Source organism: Mastigoproctus giganteus, chromosome 1, assembly GCF_048544385.1.
Source record: "Mastigoproctus giganteus isolate SK-2022 chromosome 1, ASM4854438v1, whole genome shotgun sequence".
NCBI classification, from domain to species: domain Eukaryota; kingdom Metazoa; phylum Arthropoda; class Arachnida; order Uropygi; family Thelyphonidae; genus Mastigoproctus; species Mastigoproctus giganteus.
The window spans coordinates 83,707,790-83,729,539 of NC_143575.1; the positions used below are offsets into that span (position 1 = coordinate 83,707,790).

A 21,750-nucleotide genomic window follows, 5' to 3' on the forward strand; every position below is an offset into this window, starting at 1 on the left:
AAAATCAAAATTGAACTCAATTATTTTTAAATAAATATGAAATAAGGTAAGTTACAGACAAGGCTGATGTATGCACATTAAGCCCATGTTCACTCTAAATGCAATCCTCTGTATGACACTAGTTGTGTATCTGAAAAATAACCTTTACTATTTTCTTTAAGAACTTACTACAGCAACAATTTTTATATAGCATTTATGGTGTGTGTGTGATTATATTAATTATAATTTTATGTGCATGTACATTAAGTATCTGTACAAACAGTATGTTTTTCCAGTTTTGATATTTGGTATTGTATTGATATTTGAAATACCCCCAGGGGCTCACATCTGGTGAGTATGGGCTTGGCACACCCAGGGTCCTAAGCTGGATATCATCATTCTTCTCTTTCTTGGTGATTCCCTTCTACTTCTCCCCCCCCCTCTCTGGGTAATTCAGAATTTTTTTTTTTTGTCTGGTGCAGCATAAGCCTCAGGCTTCCTTGCACCATATGGCTAATAATATTTTGAATATTTCTGACTTAAATTCATCAATTTTTTATTTAAAAAAAAAAAAAAAACAAATACATATATATATATTTTTTTTTGCACCAGCAACCAACTTGTTAAAGCACCTGTATGTATTAATACAATACTAGTAAAAATAGCTCTGATCTCCTTCTGTTAACTATAGATCAGACATAGGTCAAGAAAAAAGCCAAATATAGCTATAAGGATGCTAGATTAATTAATAAATAAATAAATATTAATTAGTTAATTAATAATTAATTAATTATATCATAACTCAGTCTGCTATACAAAATATAATCCCTACCAGACTGTCTTATGATATCTACCTTAATATGCAATATTTAGTTATTTTGTAATCAACTAGTTCATCCAGCATCCATCCATATATGGCATTTGTTTTATTTGTAGGCCTGGCCATAATACGTAGTTAAGCGAAATGGATTGGAGCTACTTATGCTAATTTGTATCGACACTAACAAATCTTGAAAAAAGAGTTATTTTTGCAAATAAATAAAAATTACATGATATATATATATAATTATTCAATTTAACCTGTCAAAAATTGTGACAATTACTGATTCCCCTTAGTGTGCAGGGTCTTGCAGACCCAAATTTTTAAAACTCAATAATGCTAATCGCACTAATTTCTTTCTCCTGCTTAATAAGACTGCCTGATTTGCAACACTGAAATGTCATATCTGTAGCAGCAAAAACAAAACAGATAAAATAGAATAAATGATATATTCTATTTTGTTTTTCCATGGCTGCAATTTTAAAAGCTTATATATAGTGCAACTGGCAATGGAATTTCTGTTACTTGACACAAAACACACTGAACAAAGAATATATAAATTTTTTTTCTCTCAAAAAACAATTTGTTGTGGGAAGCACACACTTTTTTTTCTTTTGCACACAAATGAAAGTGGTTGTAAGGTTTTTAATTTGATGCCAGTTTTTGGAAGTTTATAAAACAACTTCCATGAATGTGCACTTTTTTTTAAAATCCGGTGTGCAATGTAGTACTTTCTCTCTGGCATCAGTGCTTATAATTTATAATGCAACTTCTAACAGATGAATTTCCTTGAACCATTGTTAGTGGATGTGGCGCATGCTGAAGAAGGAAAATAATTTAAATTAAACAAACAAACCAGAAAGTTTTAAGTTTGCACTGTTTTTTTTTTTTTTTTTTTTTTTTGTGTTCCAAGAAACAGCTAATAGAATTTCATACTTGATCGTGCAATTTTCTTGTTTGTGTAAAACTAATAAAATTTCTGGAATTCGCAGTATCAAAATCAAAGGAAACACTTTTTTGAAAGGCATTAAGAGTTTCAGCTGTGTGGATGGAGCTGTAAAATTCACTGCAGTCACAAAGACTATATCTGATTCAGGGTTAAAAGTAAAACATAGCATATTTACGATTAGGTGCAAGCATATTTTGGTGGACTACAATATATTTGTGCTATCTTTGTCTATGAGAGAGAGAAAGAGAAACATAGTACAAATATAACTGCACTCTAACCAGCTTATTTTACAACATCCCAAATTTTTAATACAACTGAACTGGGATGCAGCAGTCTCATTTCAGCTACTTATAAATATTAAAGTTTGGGGTGTACTGGTAAATTAAATTAATTGCCAAGGATGATTAATTATAAAATAATATTAATAATAAAAAATATATGCATATGTATATTCTGCCTGATATCTTGTGCTTTCTTAAACCACCCACTGCCACTCTGTAGCTCATTGATAGGATGTGTAGTTAGTTTATTTTTATATTAGTTTTAATATTATTATAAGGATGATAATGGAATCCTTTCTGTTGCTCAGACTACACACGAGTGGATATAAATTTAAATTGAGGAAGAATAGTTGCAAGATAGATGTTCAGAAATTTGTCTTCATGGAGCAAGTAGTTTAGCACTGGTCAGTAAATATTCCTCGATTACCACTGAAATTAACAGAATTATATTATATTACAATTAAATGTGCTCTATAATTCGGTGTCAGGGTCTCTTATGCCTGTCTTGCATATGGCAGCAAAGATAGAGAACAATGTTGGCACATGTCTCTAGAAAGTTTCCAGGGTTGTCATTAATGCAGATGGTAAGTGATACCCCAAGAATCCTGGGTATAAACTTCACGCACACACTTTTAACTTTTTGTTGTCTATTTTATTTCGAAATTCTAACCTATTTTGGTACCTAAGGGCTGGAGGTGTCTATTTCTATCCTAAAATCTTTACCTAATTTTGCCTTCATTCAGCAAAATTATTAGACATTTACCTAAAACTCCACAGTAACAAACTGAAGTGGAATATATATACATATATATATATATTAGTTAAGTAAGTAGTGATGAACCAGTTTAACTGTTATAATAATTAAGTAAAAAAAAAAAATAAATGTTTAGAGATGCACACCATGACTTAAAGTACTTGATGATTATCTAAAAGTAAAAACTATACATGTAGTCTACTATATGGGATTAGGTACTAAAATATTCATATTATATACATATAAATATATATATATATATATATATATAAGTTAGATGATTAAGAGGATCAGAATAGGTAATGGCTACCAAACAATATATATATATATATACACACACACACATATATATACACATATATATATATATATATATATATATATATATATATAAAGACAACAACTTATTCTTTCATAAGACTATGCAGAAAAATAAATTGTTAAAAGCAGTGAAGAAGTTGAAAAAAAAAATAAATAAATAAAATAACAAATACTGACATATCAGAGAAAAAAAATTAATTGGTACATCACTTCTGTCATAAAAAAGATGTTTATAACATTTTTTATCTACGCCTAAGGCAATTAAGAAAAGTACAATGTACTGCAAGCTATAGCCACTATGAAATCTAGAACTATAACTTTACATGGCGAAATGCATATAGGCAATGCACATTTAAGTAAAGATGTACAGTTCACTTTCAAAAATTCAAAAAAAAAAAAAAAAAAAAAAAAACCCTTGAAATTCAAACCAAGCATAAAAACTGATTTATGCTATATATATAATCTATTTGTGCATTTACTATAGTTTTCTTAACTTCTGTCACATGAAAGAAATCTTAATTTTAAAGCAAAGCTATTTAAATTTTAATGAACCCTGAAACTATAAATTAACAAAAAAAAAAAAAAAAAAAACCCCTGTTCAGCACAGCACTTTTGACAAGGAACTGCAATATCATGGAGCTGCATATTTTTAAGTATATTATATATTACAGCTTGCTTCTTTAAAAGTGCTTAAAAACATTTTACATATAAGCGTTGTATGATGATACTACTGATATTTGTTATTAATGTTCTCTAATAGCAGGGAAAGAAAGCATTTCTGGTCTTCCATCACAGTAGTTCAAAGTTCAGGAGCTGAAGGTCCAATCACTGATTTACAGTACACTTATAAAATTCACTATATAAATTTGCCACACATATCCAGAATATGGAAACTGTGAATTAAAGCTGATAAAAGCTTCAAAGCCGTTTGTCAGTCTTTTACATACTCTGCTAACACCGAAGCTGAATGGTGTTATTTACAAAAGGAAGGACTAAAAACATACCTTTTGCTTCAGGGAGATAATACAATAATACACTTTAGACTACAGTGACTTACATTAACGAATTAATTACTTCGATCTAAGATGAAAATAAAGATACTTGTATCATTGCCAAATCCAACATATATCTGCAAATAAATAAAAATATAAGTAAATAATAAATCACCAATAATTTATTTAATTTTTAGCTGGCAAAAATAATGTAATATATCAGTAATCTGCATACACAAAGTGACATCAATGTACAAAAGTGCAAATTTATTAATCACAGTTATATTGGAATTAATGGAAAGAGAAGGAAATTTAGGCCAGAACTTTTTTTTTTCACGACACCAAATTTTTAGATATATTATATTCCACAATTTTTACACAAAGCTCTAGTTGCACTTCATGATTATAAAGCCATTTTCCTTGAAAAATAGTCCTCTATGACTATTTCTCAAGTATAGTGGGTTGGGGGGGGGTCACTCATTGCTTGTATGGAGAGATCTGGACTTGAATCTCATTGGAGATGGAGTAATTCTTAAAGGCCCCCCTCTCAATTTTCAAATGAGACCATATTTATCTGCTCTCAGGTGGAGGGAGTGAAGTTGCAATCATATGGGCTTGAATTATGGTCCAATAAAACACATGTGCTAGTGCAATCTTGAGTTGATAACTTGGCCATGTCAGGCCTAAAGAAGTGTTTGAATATATTCCAAAATGGTCCACAGAGGAATTTACGACTAATTATTTTAATGACAATACATCATTACTGTATTTAACAGTTGTGTGGGCTTAAACCACAGTTAATTCAAATTCTTGTGCTAATGCACTCCAATGCTAACCACTTGGCTACGTCATCAGGCCAAAGAAAAAATGGGCAGGGGGGCATTCTGTTTATAATCTAGCATGTGGTGAGAATACAATCATTATCATGTTTGGCAATCGTGTGGAACTTGAAAAACACATGACACAAAATGCCACTTATACCATATGAACTGGTATAAGTGGCATTTTGTCCAAAACAATCAATGTGCAAAGGAACCTTCAAATAAGAAACCAGCTTGAAAAAATGGAATAGCCAGTTTTGCTAAGTCCTTCAGTACCTTTCAACAAAAAAGTTGAATATTCATTAAATAATTTGAAATTTCACATATGGAGAGGAAGGAATGGGGGTAGGTATTATCAAGATTTGATTTGATTTTGGGTTTACTGGCGTAACAGCAACCTAGGTTATAATGTGCCAACCACGTTATTACCAAGAAACACCACAACGAAAGCATATGAGAAATCACTATTATCTGTTACCATTATCATAAATTATATTCTGGTGATAATATAATATTCTAAATATAATATAATTTTTGTCTACCCAACCACTCTTCATCTATGATTTCATTATGATTATAACTATGCTGTATATATAATTTATGTGTATAATTTTCATCTTAAAACCAGTTGATGAGAGACTAAGGCACACTGTGGTTGGATAGCCTTTGCACAAAGAATTACCTTCAGTACAATTTCTTCTTGACTATATATGTAGCAGTGAATGCTCATACATTACATCCCACATAAAAGACTTTTTCATCAAATAAAACCGATTAATCTTCATCTATGATTTCTTTATGATGGTAATTCAAAACTTCATTATAATGGCAATCCAAAATTATTATTTTTAAAGTTTAGAATTATTAAGATTCTCACCTAACAAGAGCTCGTTCAATGCCATTGCTATAAATGGCGTACTATATAATAATGCAGCTTTCTGTTGGGGAAATACCTAAATTATAGATGTGATATACAATAATTATGGAGAACATTACTTACCGTTGATACTTCTTTTGAAAGCGTACAGCGTGAAGGGCATCTTGAAATTTTATAATAGCTTTCCGATCTTTGTTTTGAATCTGTATTTTCTGAAATCAGAATTTTTTACCTGAGTCTAAAAATAAATGACAATTGTTGTAAAGATATAATAAAACATATAGTCTCTTATCTTAGCAATAATTTTGCAAAGGGCTGCCATAACTAAACTAATGTGTGACAGAATAAATTTGCACAGGTCATTAATAATTTTAAAATTGTTCTGTCAGAAGTCATGTACAATACTTAAATGAATGACTGAAAATTTATTCTAGTTTTCAGTTAACTAACCTTATATTTTTTGAATAAATTACTCATATTAATTATTACTTAATTCAATTATACTGTTCATGTAGGAAGAGTTAATCCTCATTCACAGTACTTTCTGTTTATGCTTCATAATAGCCATACAGCAAGAGTGTGAATACTGTAACAACTTCATTGTTACAGTATTTACACACAATGCTCAGTTAATAATGGGCTATGTATTATTTTGTGGTATTATATGGATTTAAATATGCAACATGTACCTCAAGGGTTTCCCAGAAAATATAATTAATAAATCAGATTTTATGTGGGGAAAAACAGATGTAGAACAATTTTAAACTAAAGAATTCAGCCATATACAAAGTTATTTAGTACAGGCAGTTCTCTTTACGAGTTTTTTTCCCAAGAATCAAGGTATCAACAAAATCGAAAATATGAACATTAATTGCAAAAAAATGAATGTTAAACATTCATAAATACCGCATTTCAAATCATGCGCGTGGCTATACAATGCAGTATACTCAGCTTTAAAATATTAATCAGTTCCAGAGACACCATCATATCGTTAAAATATTGTAATATGAACCCAATAACACATTGTTTTTTGGTAATTCGTTTCAAGATCTTGGAAGTTAAAATTTTCGCTGTATAAGTATGCTATTTATTTCTCTAAGATGTCATTTTTAAGGTGACGAGCATGACCTTAAGGACATATAAAAGGTCGTGAGTGTGGTTTGTAAATTGTATTAGTTACCAATTCAAATCATTAAAAATGCACTAAACTTTCATCGTTATCATATGTTCCATTATAAGAATCAATTTTAAACCCCTTTGTGATATTTTTCTAAAGCACATTTCTGGAGATCATGACCATAAAACAATAAAAACAATTTGCACTTTCCGGTTTATTGGGCTTTTTTGTTACTGCAAGCAATTATAAATGGGTAGTAAGCTCGACCTTCTTGCGTTTGTGAAAATACTGACAGCTGGAATTGTGTGGGTTTTTATGTTATAATGGTGAAATGTGTTCCCCCTTTAATGTGTTCCCCCCTTATCTTCAAGTGTATAAAAAACATAAATAAAATTTCAGGATCTTCTCTTCATTCCTTTTTTTTAAAGCTTTGTAAACTTGTTACTCCATGCGAACTGTGTTAGTCGCAATCTGCTATGCCATTAAAAAATGCTTATCCATGCAATCATGAAATTTATAATTATAAGAGAAGATTATATTGGAAACAAACGCCTCTTGAAACATTTCTGAAGAAGACTCCTTGTGCAACAAACCAATGAGTGCGAGCGAATAATGAGTGATCAACGAGTGTGCATTTAGTCGATGATGATGAAGAATAAACATTCTTTAACATTTGTAAGTCGTAAATGATTTCTCTATTATTATAATTTGCTTGATTTTACAGGCTACGTTTTCATTTCTTTTGACAAATCAATCATTGTTTAAACATAAACAAATTTTTTTTTTTTTTTTATGAAAACCTCAAACATGAGAGGTATTAGAACCTATAGTACTTAGTACTGTGCTTGGGTTGGAGGTTCAAAAGATGAAAGAAGATATTTATTGACACTAGACTTGAAACTTCTGTAGACTGCAATTTTCAGGAAATACGTATGAAGGAAGGTTGTTCCAGAAAATGACAGTTGAATGAATAAATGAGGAAGACGAAAAGTTGGTTCTGTGAGTTTGAAGTTGGACAGTAAATGGATCTTGGCTGGTGGCAGCATGTGTTTCGACTATTTTGAAAGAAAGAGCGGGAATTATAGAAGCCAATTCAGAAGAACAGTGCCCATGGAAGTATCTGTAGAAAAGGCATGCAGCAGAAACAGTACGTCTATGAGACAGCAAGTGAAAAGACTGCTAGAGAGAAGTCATTAATTAACCTAACTGCCCCTTCTGAATAGAATCTAGAAGCCTGAAAGAGGTTCTGGGGCACCACCCCAGATGTGGGAAGAAAATTACAAGGTATGGCGGTTTTGCGATTTATATAGAGTGAACAGCTGTTTGGAAGAAAAGTAACGCTGAGAGCGAAAGAGAAAACCAAGTTTTTCAGATGCAGAGGAAGCAATATTTGTAATGTGATTGTGCCAAGAGAGAGAGATTAGAAGTCAGGGTAAACCCCGAAAGAGATATATCATTTTGCCTAGAAATCGGAGTGTCACCAAAGATAAGCATAGGAGCAGAAGAATCCTTTATGCGAGATATAAGACAAGACTGAATTTTAGAAGGATTGAAATCAACTAAGTTGTCTTTGCTCCACTGGAGAATTTACCTAGAGATCGGCATTTAAGGAATTGGTAGCATATATTTGAGAAGTTGAAGCTGATTGAGCAGGGCAAGATTTCTCAATATGGAAAGTGGAATGCAATGTGCTATCACCGACAAAACTAGGATTTCCAGTCAATGGAAGAAGGTCATTAATATACAAGAGGAAAACAGTTGGGGAAAGAACTGAACCTTGAGGGACACCAGCATTAGTGGAGAAGTTAGAAGACAGAGAGCCATCTACCATCACCCTCAGTGAGCGATCAGAGAGAAAACTGGATAACCAATTACTAAAAACAGTTGGCAAACCATAAGATGGAAGCTTGTTTAGAAGACCTTTATGCCAAACACGATCAAAAGCCTTTGAGATGTCAAGAGCAACTACTTGTGTTTCACCGAACCTTTCCATTGAATTAGTCCATAAATGGGCAACATAAGCCAGAATATCACCAGTGGATCGACACTGATGAAATCCATACTGGCGATCGTTGATCAGACGGAAGGTTTCTAGGTAGTTTAAGAGTTGGCGGTTAATCGATTTCTCCATTACTGTAGAAAGAGTAGAAGTAATTGCAATGGGACGATAATTGGATGGGAGGGATTTGTCACCCTTTTTAGGAACTGGCTGGATATGAGCAAATTTCCAAGCAGAAGGAAAAACACCTTTAGAATAAGAAAGTGAAAAAAAGGCGGCAAAGAATAGGAGTAAGTTCAGGAGCACAGGTTTTGAGAACAAGTGGAGAAATACCATCAGGACCTGGAGCTTTCTTAGCATTGAGATTCATCAAAATCCTTCTGATATCCTTTTGACGGAAGACCACAGGAGGCATTGAATGGAGTGTGTTGGGAATGGTGGGAGGTGTTTTACCAAGATCATTAATACATGAGCTGGAAGAAAAATGGGATGCTAGCAGGTCAGCTTTATCCTTGGCTGAAATGACAACAGAACCATCTGGTTTGGACAGAGGTGGGAGCAGAGATGGGCAAAAGTTGCGGCCAATAGCTTTGGCAAGAGACCAGAATTCTCGGCTACCATTAGGGCAAGAAGCAAGTTTTCTACTCTTAGCCTGTTCAAACTCTAGTTTGGACTGATTAATAACTGCTTTACAATTGTTGCTAGCTTTGGTGTAGGCAGAAAATGAAACTAAGAATTAGAAACAAGCCAATTACGATATGCAACATTCTTCTCTTGAACAGCCTTAGCACATTTATTGGAAAACCAAGGTTTAGATAAAGGACGAGATTTTAAAGTAGAGTGTGGAATAAAGAATTCCATTCCTACAAGAATAATTTCACTGACACGATTTGAGCAAATGTTGACATCAGAATTGAAATAGTAATCCAACCAAGGGAAAGAAGAAAAGAAATCTCACAGGTCATCCCATTTTGCATTCTTGTAATGCCAAACAATAAAAGGTTGGGAATAGCTATGAGATAAAGGCTCCATTGGAGAAAACAATCACCAAGTTGTGATCTGAGGTGCCTAAAGGACCACTCACCTCGACCGTGTATTTAGAAGGGTTGTTTGTGAGAAAAAGATCAAACGTGTTGGCTGTATGGTTAGGATTGTCCGGTATTCTTGTAGCTAAATGGACAATCTGTGCAAGGTCATTAGTAATTGCAAAAGCCTCAGCATCTCGACCAGCAGGGTTGGTGTAACTAGAAAATGGAAGCCAGCTGGAGTTGTGAACATTAAAGTCACCAAGGAAAATTACCTCACTGGTAGGAAAGTTGGACTGGAGAAAGTCAAGTTGCAAAGAGAGGAATTCAAGTGATTAGTGGAGTTGGGAGAACGGTAGAGACAACAGATGAATTTTACATAATGAGGTAGAGAGATTTTAAACCAGAGAAGATCAAAGAGAGGAGATTCCAAATTGCTAAGTCGTCTCTGACAGGGAATATCAGAACGGACATATGCACAAGTACCACCTTTGAGGCGAAAGGAATCATACAGCGAATAATTTGGGCATCTGAGATGAGCAGTAGTTGAATCAACTGATAACTGAGATTCTGTCAGAAAAAGTACATGGGGTTTGGCAGACTGCAAGTGGAAATGGACATCATTGAGATTAGAATTCAGACCATGTATATTTGTGAAATGAACTAGGAAGTGTTTGGGAAGTTAAGATCTTTTTGCAGATAAGCTTACTCTATTAGTTTGACAATTCATGGTGTATTCAATAATAAAAAAAAGTGTGGGGGGGAGGACTTGCTGTTTGAAGTAATGAAATTTTTGGATATGGTAAGAATATACCCAGATCCTTGACATAACGTGGCCTTGACAATGCCCCCCCCGCATACACATTACTCGGAGTCCTCCAGTCACTATCTGGCAGAGTAGAGCTAGCAAGATTATACACTAGCTGATCCGGAAGCCTCCTAAAGAGTTATCAATAGGTACGGTCCGGTGTACTAACTAGTGGCCGGCCTGCAAACACCGTTTTAGAGATGTACCCTCGAAATGTAAGGAAGATCGGATCTCGCCATGATGTTCATCATAACCTCAAAAGTCATCAGTAATACTGCATGGTGGAAGAAATGGGGAAGGGTTGACTGGAACTTAGCTCTGGATACTAAACATGGGTTCCACCACTTCAAGCTCCAATAAGCAAAGTGGTGGTATTGCACCAGTTGATGAGTCATCTACCACCTAGTAGCTAACTAATTTCCAATTAGCTAATTAATTTCATTGTTGAGAACGTAACCCCTATTTTTAATCTTATCCCTATGTGAAATAAATTCCAGCTCTACGAGTGCGTGCTAAGAACAGATTAACTCATAAAGTTGAGAACTACCTGTATAGCGATTCTCTGATTATGGGATGCATGTCCCATAATCAGAGAATGAGAAACATGTATACACACGTACATGCTTTTCTTTTGCAGACCTCAGTATACTGAGGTCTGCAAAGTGATAGGTGCCCTGGCAGGAAGGGGGGGTGGAGGATTGAATGACCTTATTACAAAAATACGCTTTGGTGGTACAAACACTATTTTTTTCCCAATAGCGAGTAGTCAAATTACCGGTAGTCAAATTAAAAAAAACAAGTCAACCCTTAATGAATAGCAGATACAAATTACCAGTCCTCTTCAATTGCTTCAATCTGCTGGCACCCACCGATTTAGCACTGCCTTCGGTGGGTGCGGGATGTATCTCGTTTTGGGCAATTTAATTTAATTTCTCTCCCGCCAACCGGGCCAGCCCGGTTGGCGGGAGAGAAATAAAGTATTTTTTGTGATGCTATTGTCAGTTGGTGTAGTTTTTTTGTACCCAATTCTTAGCTTATATTTTAATTCGGTTTATTGTAGCAAGGGGTAACCCCTGTTTAAGGATCTGCTGGTTAATATCTGTATTTCTGAGTCTAAAGCACATTCTGTCATTGAATATTTATAGGCATTGAGAAATCCATTAAAGATAATAGACCTTTTGTAGGTGAATCAGTGATAGCTGTTATAATGCAGAAGCATACCGGTGTTGGTTTAAGATAGATGTTAAGTTGGATTTTATTTGCATCCCGGAGTAAGCGTGAAATTTAGAAAATTTATTAACTTAGTATCTGTATTTTCCCTTTCCAGGTTAATAACATTGAGTCTAGGATGAGTATTATTAAACAAATGTAAAATGTCTTGAATAGTGCTACTATCAGTAATAACAAGAACATTGTCTAAATACTTCCCATAGTATGTGATACAGGGTTAAAAAAAAAAAAAGGCGTCAAATGTATAATACTTAATCGTTGAGAGGTAGATCTCCGATATTAAGCTGGTTAGTCTCAATCCCATTGGCAAACCAAAAACTTGTTTGTATACTTTGTCTCGAAAGGTGATATAGTTGGCTTCAATTAAGAGTTTAATTAATTGAAAAATTTCTTTAATAGGAAGCTTTGTATAATAGTATTAGTATTAGCAATGGCCACCTTGTGGAAGGAAGCCTATGGCTTATGCTACCCCAGTCAAAAAAATAAAATAAATTAATAATAGTAAGAAGAAAATAATAACCAATAAGAGAAAAGGAGATGGACAACGTAAGAATTTCCCTCCTTCTGTAGGTAATTATCCAGCTGACCTCTAAATTTCCCCACACTGTCATCCTCTACCACCCATGTAGGTAAATTATTCCAGTGATTTATAATTCGCTGGCTAAAATAAAACTTCCTGCAATCCAGTCTAAACATCTCCCCCCCTAACTTGAAATTATGGCCCCTTGTTCTAGAATAATTTATAACCATGAAAATTTTGTTCTTATATTCATTTTGCTTATGCCTCTCAGAGCTTTAAACACCTCAATCAAGTCTCCTCTAAGGTGCCTAGTTTCCAAGCTCTGCAACCCACGTAGTCTAAGTCTTTCCTCACACGGCACCCTTTTGCTGATCTCACCAGGCAAGTTACCCATCTTTGAACCCATTCAACAAGCACAATGTCTTTCTTTAGGTGTGGTCTCCATACTTGAACACAGTATTCCAAGTGTGATCTAACAAAATAGCCTTATATAATGGGATTATGATGTCCTTATCTCTACTAGCAATTGTTTGATAAATTGATAGGACACCATGGGCATTTCTTGCAACCAGTCTACAATGCTCAGAGAACTTCATGTTTGAGCGTATCGTAACACCCAAGTCCCTTCCGCCACTACTGCCTTTAGTTCAACTCTGCCAAGTGTATAAGTTATTTTGGGGTTACTGTTCCCCAGGTGCAATACTTTACACGTTGCTGTATTAAAGCATAGCTGCCATTTCTATGACCATCCCCAAAGTCTATTTAGGTCACTCTGAAGAAGCTCTGCTTGGTGGTGATCATTAACTACTTGACCAATCTTTACATCATCTGCAAATTTAGACATCGTGCCCTCTATCCCTTCATCAATGTCATTTATGAAAATCAAAAACAACAGTGGTCCTAATACTGATCCTTGGAGAACCCCACTTCTTATCTCAACCCAATCTGAGGAATAACTATTTATCACAACCCTCTGTCTCCTGCCCTGAAGCCATCCAGCTATCCACTAAGGATTTTCCCTGTGATTTCAACCTGTTCCAGCTTAAAAAATAACCGCTCATGTGGAACCGAGTCGAATGCTTTGCTGAAATCTAAATAAACAATGTTGAAATTAATCCTAAGTCCAGCTCTTGAGTGAACCTGTCAAAATAGCTAACCAGATTATTTAAACATGATTTTCCCTTTACAAAACCATGCTGAGTATCATTCAGAATTCCATTTCTATCTAAATGATCCTGAATTCCACTCTTGATCTTTGCCTCCATGATTTTCCCTACTACTGAAGTTAGACTAACTGGCCAGTAATTTCCCACTTCACTCTTAGAACCGCCCTTATGTACTAAGGATACACTGGCACTTTTCCAATCCAACGGAATCACTCCCGAGTCCCGTGATGCTTTTATTATTAGCCTCAATGGTTCAATGCACTTGCTGCCTCCCTTAAGATTATAGGGTATATGCCATCAATCCTAGGAGCCTTACTGGCCTGTAGGCTCGAAAGTTTTTTCATTAAATAAACATGTGAAATTTCAACATCATTAATTACATTTTTTTCAACTTCATTCCCATTATACCTCATTGATGCAAAGGGTTTTTCTTCTGTAAATATCAATGCAAAATAACTGTTGAGTTCATCTGCAACTTCAGCTAGGGTATTTAATACTATCCCACGTCCATTACATAAGGGTCCGATCTGGTTTGTCCTTCTCTTCTTTGCATTTATACAGGGTGTCCCAGGAGGAAAGGTCAATATTCCAGGAGGTGAAAGGATAGGTCATTTTAGCCAAAAGGTTCATATAAACATGTGCCCTATCCTGAATGGTTTCCGAGATAGAGCTACTTTAATGTACATTTGTTTTGAAATTCGAGCGCAATATTTTCCTTCCCTCTCATCAGACTGCACCATTTGATTGTCAGTTCACTGTTGTGACTGAATCAGGAATGAATGAGACTGCGAGTGAATCAGTGAGTAGCGTCAGGTTCTATTTTAGAAGTCTTTGCTAAAAATGCTGCACATTTTTACTAATGCCGAATATGCAGATATGCTGTATGTTTACGGCTTCTGCGATGGTAGTGCCCTTGCTGCTGTTGAAGAATACCGTCGGCACTTTCCTCCTGAATTCCGGATCGTAGAGTGTTTTCCAGTTTTCGACACATTGCGTGAAAGTGGTATGCTTCCCAGTGCCCATGTTTCATCTGAACAAGGACATCAACAAAATGTGCAGGAACGGGAACACATTCTGAATTTGGTTCAGCGTAGTCCTACAGTTAGCATGCGAAGACGTTCTGCACATCTCAGTGTTTCACGAACACTACATGAAGAAAGCTTGTACCCATTTCACCCACAGCGTGTGCAAAATGCAAAATCTTCACATAGGATACAATGCCAGGCATCTTGAATTTTGTCATTGGTTAAATGCCAATCGTGAAGTGCTTCCATCAATACTATTTACTGATGAAGCCACGTTTACCTGGAATGGAATCAACAACACACGGAACCCTCATCGATGGTCGTACGAGAATCCACATGGTACAGTGGAAACAAATTTCGAAGTTTGTTTCTCAATCAATGTGTAGTGCGGTATGATCGATAACCTGTTGATAGGTCCCGTTATTTTAGAACATCGAATGACAGGACACAATTACCTTCAATTTTTGCAAAATACATTAGGTGAACAACTAAAGGACGTTCCTTTGGCCACATGGCGTGCTATGTACATCAGCATGACAGGGGCCCCTCCCATTCTACCAGACGTGTGAAGCAACATCTGGACTGAATTTTCCCTTATTGGTGGATTGGTTGTGATAGTGCCATTAACTGGCCACCAAGATCTCCAGACATAACCCATTAGATTTTTGTTTATGAGGTTGGATGAAGAGTGAAGTGTACAGAAGAAAGGTGGATGCAAGAGATGATCTGCTAGCTCGCATAATGGATGTTGTTGCCCATACAAAGGAACGTGAACATAGACAAGCAACACGCCATGTTGTCATGAGAGTAGAAAAGTGCACTGAAGTTGATGGTGGCATTTTTGAAAATTTATTATAAACTGTTTCAAATTTGTCATTTGAAAAATTCAAATGCCTCTATCTCAGAAACCATTCGGGTTAGGGCACATGTTTATATGAACTTTTTTGCTTAAAATGATCTATCCTTTCACCTCCTAGAATAGTGACCTTTCCTCCTGGACACCCTGTATATGTGAAGAATTCCTTATCCCCCTACTTAGCTCTCTTTGCCAGTCTAACCTTTTCTGTGACACTATTACAGATCAATTTGTAGCTGTTATAAGCTTCAGTACTTTTTATTGCTCTGACTTTTCCATGCTGCCTTTTTCTGCTCAAGTAATCTGGCAACTTCATTATTCATCCAACTTGGAATCCTCCTCATGAAGTATTTTTTTAATGGTATGTAGGCATTAAAGGCATCTGTGATTAATGTTTTAAAGGTATACCAAAATTCAATTGAATTCATTCTCTGTGAGATATCTACTCAGTTAACAGGGGCCATGTAGCATCTTAAGCTGTCGTAATTTCATTTTCTGAAATTATAACCCATTCCTTTGCCTTTAACTACTGCTACCTCTCTCTTCATCATCCCCCATAGAACGTGATCACTTCCTGCTACTGGTTCCTGTACTGTCAAGCCCTATTATGTCATCTGGTTCATGGGTGATGATAAGTTCTAGATTATTCTTTTCCCTAGTACTTTCCCTGGCATGCTGATACAAATAACAATCATCTAGTTAATTTAAAAATTCAGTCCCCCACGTGGAGTTTCCTTCCCATTTGTTCCAATCAATTAGAGGTAAATTAAAATCACCCATAATAAGACATTCACGCTTACTTGCCATTCCATTTGCATGTAGAGACTCTCATCATAATCTTCACAATAAGCTGGCCTGTAGATTATTTCCACTCTCATTATACCTTTGCTTCCAACTATTTCACACCATACAGATTCTATACCAGCATGCGAAATGTTTGAATCTGGGAAAGCTTTTGTCGCGCTCAGGCAGGTTTTGATAAGAAGCACGACCCCACCACCCCTTCTATCTCCTCTATCCTTTCTAAATATATTATACATACCGTACAGAAACTCATCATCCCTATCTCCTGGTGGCACCATGTTTCCGTAAGCCCTATTATGTCAGCATTACTTGTCCTAACAAGCAGTTCGATATCACTCATTTTATTGACAACACTTCTGACATTACTGTATAAACAATTAAGACTTAGTGTTCTCGTACAGTTAACTACCCTGACACACCCCTTAAAGTTATTTGAGCTTGCTTCCCTGGCATTAGCTGCACGCTCATTTGAAACGTTTCTACCCTCAGAACATCTTGCTAATATGTTCTGTTGCAGTAACAAACAAGAACCCTTGAGGTATGTGCAAGTGTTACCTTGACCAATATTATCAGATAAATGTGTATCTATATTGCCACTGTCCCCAAAAACCAACAGTTTCCCTGAACCTTTAAGGTATTCTCAATAATACTGTCAAAAACTCTTGCACCACATTTGTTTAAATGTATTCTGTCTCTATAAAACAGATTCCTTCTACCTACAAGTGCAGGCCAAGCTGACAAAAATTTCTCCCAAAAGCCTTGCAAATCCCATCAAGTTTTGAGTTAATTCACAATGCTTTCAGCATATAATCCCTCCTAATGTGTCTCGGCAGAATTGCAGACACATAGACACTGTGACCTAACTCGTGGAATTTATTCAGCATGGTACTATATTTGCCTTACAAATTGTCAGATCATGTATGCTTAATGTCATTAGCCCCCACATGAATAATAGTATTCTCTATCTCCCTTATAATCTGACAGTCTGTTGGTGACATCATTAATAGTTGCTCCCGGCAGACATACCTTGGTTCTAGTACACCTATTCTTATTACGAAAAATATTTCCTGTTTTCCTGACAATGGAGTCTCCTAATAAAACCAGAGTAGTTTGCACGAGTCTTGAGTCCCTAATTAATTGGTATAGAGTTATCATTTAACATATCCTAAAGAATATCTAATCTGTATTCAACATTTACAATTGTACATAACGAAGTAACATCCAGTGAGAATAAATTATCATTATCGCCGAGCTTACAGCCCTGAAGGTATTAAACAATGTATTATAGCTTTTTATCCAAATAGTATCGCCTATCTAAAGGGTTTTATAATACTATATACATGTGTGGCTAAGGATGAAAATGCTGAGTTTCTGTAAGAAACAATGGGCTGAATAGGAAATCCAGTTTTATGCAGTTTTACCTAAACGAAAAGTACAGGAATGGTATGTTCTGGCCTTCAATTCCTTTAACTGAGAGATAATAATATAGTCATTTTTTTTGATATGTGGTTAACGTTTTATTGTATTGGTTGACTAAAATTGGTAAAAAGTGCTGGGTCAATTCAAGATAAATGGAGGTATCTGATATAATTGAATCTAACTTATTTATATAATCAGTTTTATTGAGTATTACAACTGTATCTCCTTTATCTGCTCACTGAATGATAATGTCTTTATTTTCTCGAAGTTCACATATAGTAGATTTTCACATCAATTCAACTTAGGAAGTTGCGTTTCTTTTATGTTATTCACCACTTCGTTAACTTGTTGAATAAATAAATCTTTTTGTGGGACATTACGAAGTCCAAATTCAATATCTATTGCAAACTGTTTTTTTCGGTGACTTGCGAGGTGGTAAATTATGATTTAATCCTTTGGATAAAAGTGAAATCTGGTCCTGCGATAGCGTACACGAGGAAAAATTTGCAACCTGTTGATATGTAGGAACATTGCACATTGGGCGAGGGAGTGTTTGAGAACTAGCTGAAGCATTCTGATTGTGTGTTAGCAGGTTGTATATGTGTGTCGGGGGGTCATCAACAAGCCCATATGCACTTGGTCAAAAGCTCGCAAGAATGCGTTTGAACTCTTATGTACCTGTCCTGATATCTGCGATAATTGTATTCAATTTATTAATGTCTGTTTTTAATTTCTGTGACTTGTGCTTCATATCAAAAATCTATGGAGGTCATCAATACAGACCAATTGTTTGGATGTGGATATTTTTTTAATTTGTTGAAAGTTACCTAACCAGGGAAAGGTATTTTTGTTTATTAGAATACAGAGATTTTAAGGCAAGTTTAACTATATTATGCAACGTGGCAAGTGCTAGTTGTTTTATGCCCGAAATTTTATGATTTAAATTGACCCTGGGAAACTTCGGAACAACTTTGTTTTGAAAGCAATATTTTTGGAGAGAAATATGGTAAATTTGGGCCAAATTAGCGTTAGTGTTAATTCTGATGTATTTTTGCACCAAAATGTTCAAAAAATCTCCAGTAATTGTGTGTATCAATAGGTTATGCCTGGAGAGGAAGGAAGTGAATTAAACAATCAACAAGAGTTTAAAATAGTTAATTTGATAGTGTAAACAAGTGCTATGATACTCAGTACGTTTTACATTGATTTCAATATTTGTAGAAGAAGAAGAGAAATTTACCGCAATATGATACATAGAACGATTCCACATGCTACTTTCCAGAAATTAAAACGAATATAACAATTAAAAAAAAATCAACGGAACACACAATTAAAAATTTTTAAAAAGGTTGGTGGAAATTTTGAAGAACGATTTTCCTTCTAGAAGCTGATAGAGCTTTTCAACTGCTTGTCGTTATCATAGGAATGGAAATTAACTGACCATGTGTGAGCATGAATCTTAAAGAGACATTTGTTTGTGCATGCATGTAAATGACCACGAATCAGAGATTAGATATGGACGGCGAACGTAAATATAATTCTCAAGTAATTTAATTTTGACAGTTTGAGATAATGTGACTGATGAGATAATGTGAGAAGTCACTGCCACTACTTCAAAGAATTAGCCACTGAAATCCCAGGAAAGTAGGTGACAGGACCCGCCAGAGTACTCTAGCATCAGTGGTGCACCCGGTCAGCCTCCCCGTGTCACAGTGTGGTAACATCGGGTCCCACTAGGGCTAGGCGGCTAATAGACTGGAGGAACAACGGGGACAACACAATATACAGCACATGACCCCCACATACTTCAAATCTCTGGCCCCGATACAATATACACTCGTGGAGATGGGAGAAATCCCAGGAGCCATTAAACACTAACATACCTTACACTTACTTCAAAGAATCAGTCACATTATCTCAAACTGTCAAAATTAAATTACTTGAGAACTGAAGTCACTGCCACTACTTCAAAGAATATGGCGTTTCCCACCCTCCTCTCAAAGTGCTGTGGAGATACCCCCAAAACTTTCACAGTCCACTGTGTGCCTCCAAATACACCCACGAACTTGTGGTTGGCATCAATCGCCATCATTTTTAACAAACTATCCAAAGCCAACACTGTGAACACGATTAAACGAGCATTTTCAGTAATCCGGAATCCACAGATATGGAGAAGAAATTAGACAAGCACAAAGATCCCCTGACTGAGACACAAAATGATGACCCCGTCATTATTGATCAACTGGAGGATTTAGAGAACACCCAACCTGGGACCCCCTCAACCAAATGGAAAACCCGAAAGCGAGTGGTTCTCGCATCGGAACGGGAAACACGATCTCGGGCTGAAATAAAGAAACAGCCAGACGCCACTGCATCGCAAAAAGAAAAAAATTATGAAAAACAACAAGAAACATCTATGGACCATACCATACCAGAGGGCTCCGTATATGAGAAAACTCTCTTTCTGAAAATGGCCCTTGAAACCATTTTTAAGGAGAATCCCAGTAGGATATCATCTGGCCTGAGATTGCAGATTGTCACCATCTTTCACAAGATGGAGACAATTCTACATGACAGATGTAGAAAATGAGAGAGCCATCACACGGCTACATGCCTACATGGAATGCGGGGCAAGACAAATGCCACCGCGCCCAACATATTCTGAAGCGTTGAGGACCAATACCAAAACCTGCCACCACTACTGTCACCACGACCAATTCGGCACCCAGGAAGTTATTTGTTATTTATTTGTTATTTGGTTTTTTTTTTAGGAGCATTAGCAACTAAGGCCATATTGCTCCGGGATATGCGGTGGTCATCCCTGACCTTTCCGCATCCTCCGTATTTGGTGGTGACGGGCTCGAACCCCGGTCTAATCAAGAAGCGCGTGCTACGCACTGCTGCCCCTTCCCAGCACCCAGGAAGACACTGCTCCCTACTCCACACTTCGTGGTTCTCACACCTACATCTACTGACACTCTTAAAACTAGTGAAGAGGTAAAAAAAAAAGGTCATTGACTTCCTAACTCAAGAGTTTAAAATGGCTAAAATCAGAGCCATTAGGAAGATACGAAACACAGGGGTCATAATTGAGACCAAAAACAAAAGTGACGCAGATCTCATCATCAATAACTCCAAGATTCCGATGTTTGGACTCTCTGCTGAGCTGCCCAGAGAAAAAGGCCCCTCCATTGTCATATTTGATATCGACAAAGACCTGACTCCTACTGCCATATGTGAGGAGATATATATACGCAACCTCCAGCAAGACTTACGATAGAGACCATACTACACTACTAATACCCAAGCACCAAACCAAGAGTAGGAATGACAACTTGACAAACTGGGTGGTCGGATTGGCCCCCAATGCATGGAAACTCATAACAAAACAAGAGAGAGAGAGCATATACATAAACTGGAGTTCACATTGCTTCAGGGAGCACATTGCTGTGCCAAAATGCTTTCGGTGTTGCCGATTCGGCCACACCACCTCCACATGCACCCAACAGGAACCAACCTGCGAACACTGTGCCAAGTAGGGGCACAACTATGCTAACTGCCCGAACAAAGGAAAAGAACCAGCCTGCGCAAACTGCAAGTGGCAGAAGCTTCCCCACATGCACTCTGTTCGAGACAACAAATGCCTGGTATACATAAAAGCAAAAAGTGCACAACAAATAAGAATAAATTATGGGAACTCTCCTTAAAAGGTACAATAATAACTGTATCAAATTTCTTCAACTGAATGCGCAGTGGGCTATTGCCGTAACTGGTCAAATTAGACAAAAAGCTGAAGAAGAGAACCTGGACATCCTCCTGCTGCAGGAGCCCTACACCTATGCAGGTGCTGTCCGGGGTTACCCACTCAGCTACAAAATTGTTCAGGTAGAGGGAGCCACCCCCTGGGCTGTGGTGGCTGTCAGGAATCCCGACATTACTGTGACAAGAATAACACACCTGTGCTCAGAGTGGCCGGCCTGCACTCAC

The 21,750-nt window shown here is 36.3% G+C and overlaps 1 protein-coding gene across 1 annotated transcript in view; it reads right to left on the minus strand.

Annotated features, from left to right (window-relative positions):
• Positions 1 to 4,138: 4,138 nt before the first annotated feature.
• The window catches only part of LOC150090948 (uncharacterized), a 385,861-nt gene continuing 368,249 nt past the window's right edge, over positions 4,139 to 21,750 (minus strand). The window contains exons 20-21 of the mRNA XM_090378546.1: positions 5,918 to 6,006; positions 4,139 to 4,233 (exon numbers count right to left, since the gene is read on the minus strand). Coding sequence (XP_090234672.1) covers positions 4,185 to 4,233; positions 5,918 to 6,006 — 138 coding nt within the window. The 3' untranslated portion in view covers positions 4,139 to 4,184. The remainder of the gene's footprint in view (positions 4,234 to 5,917; positions 6,007 to 21,750) is intronic.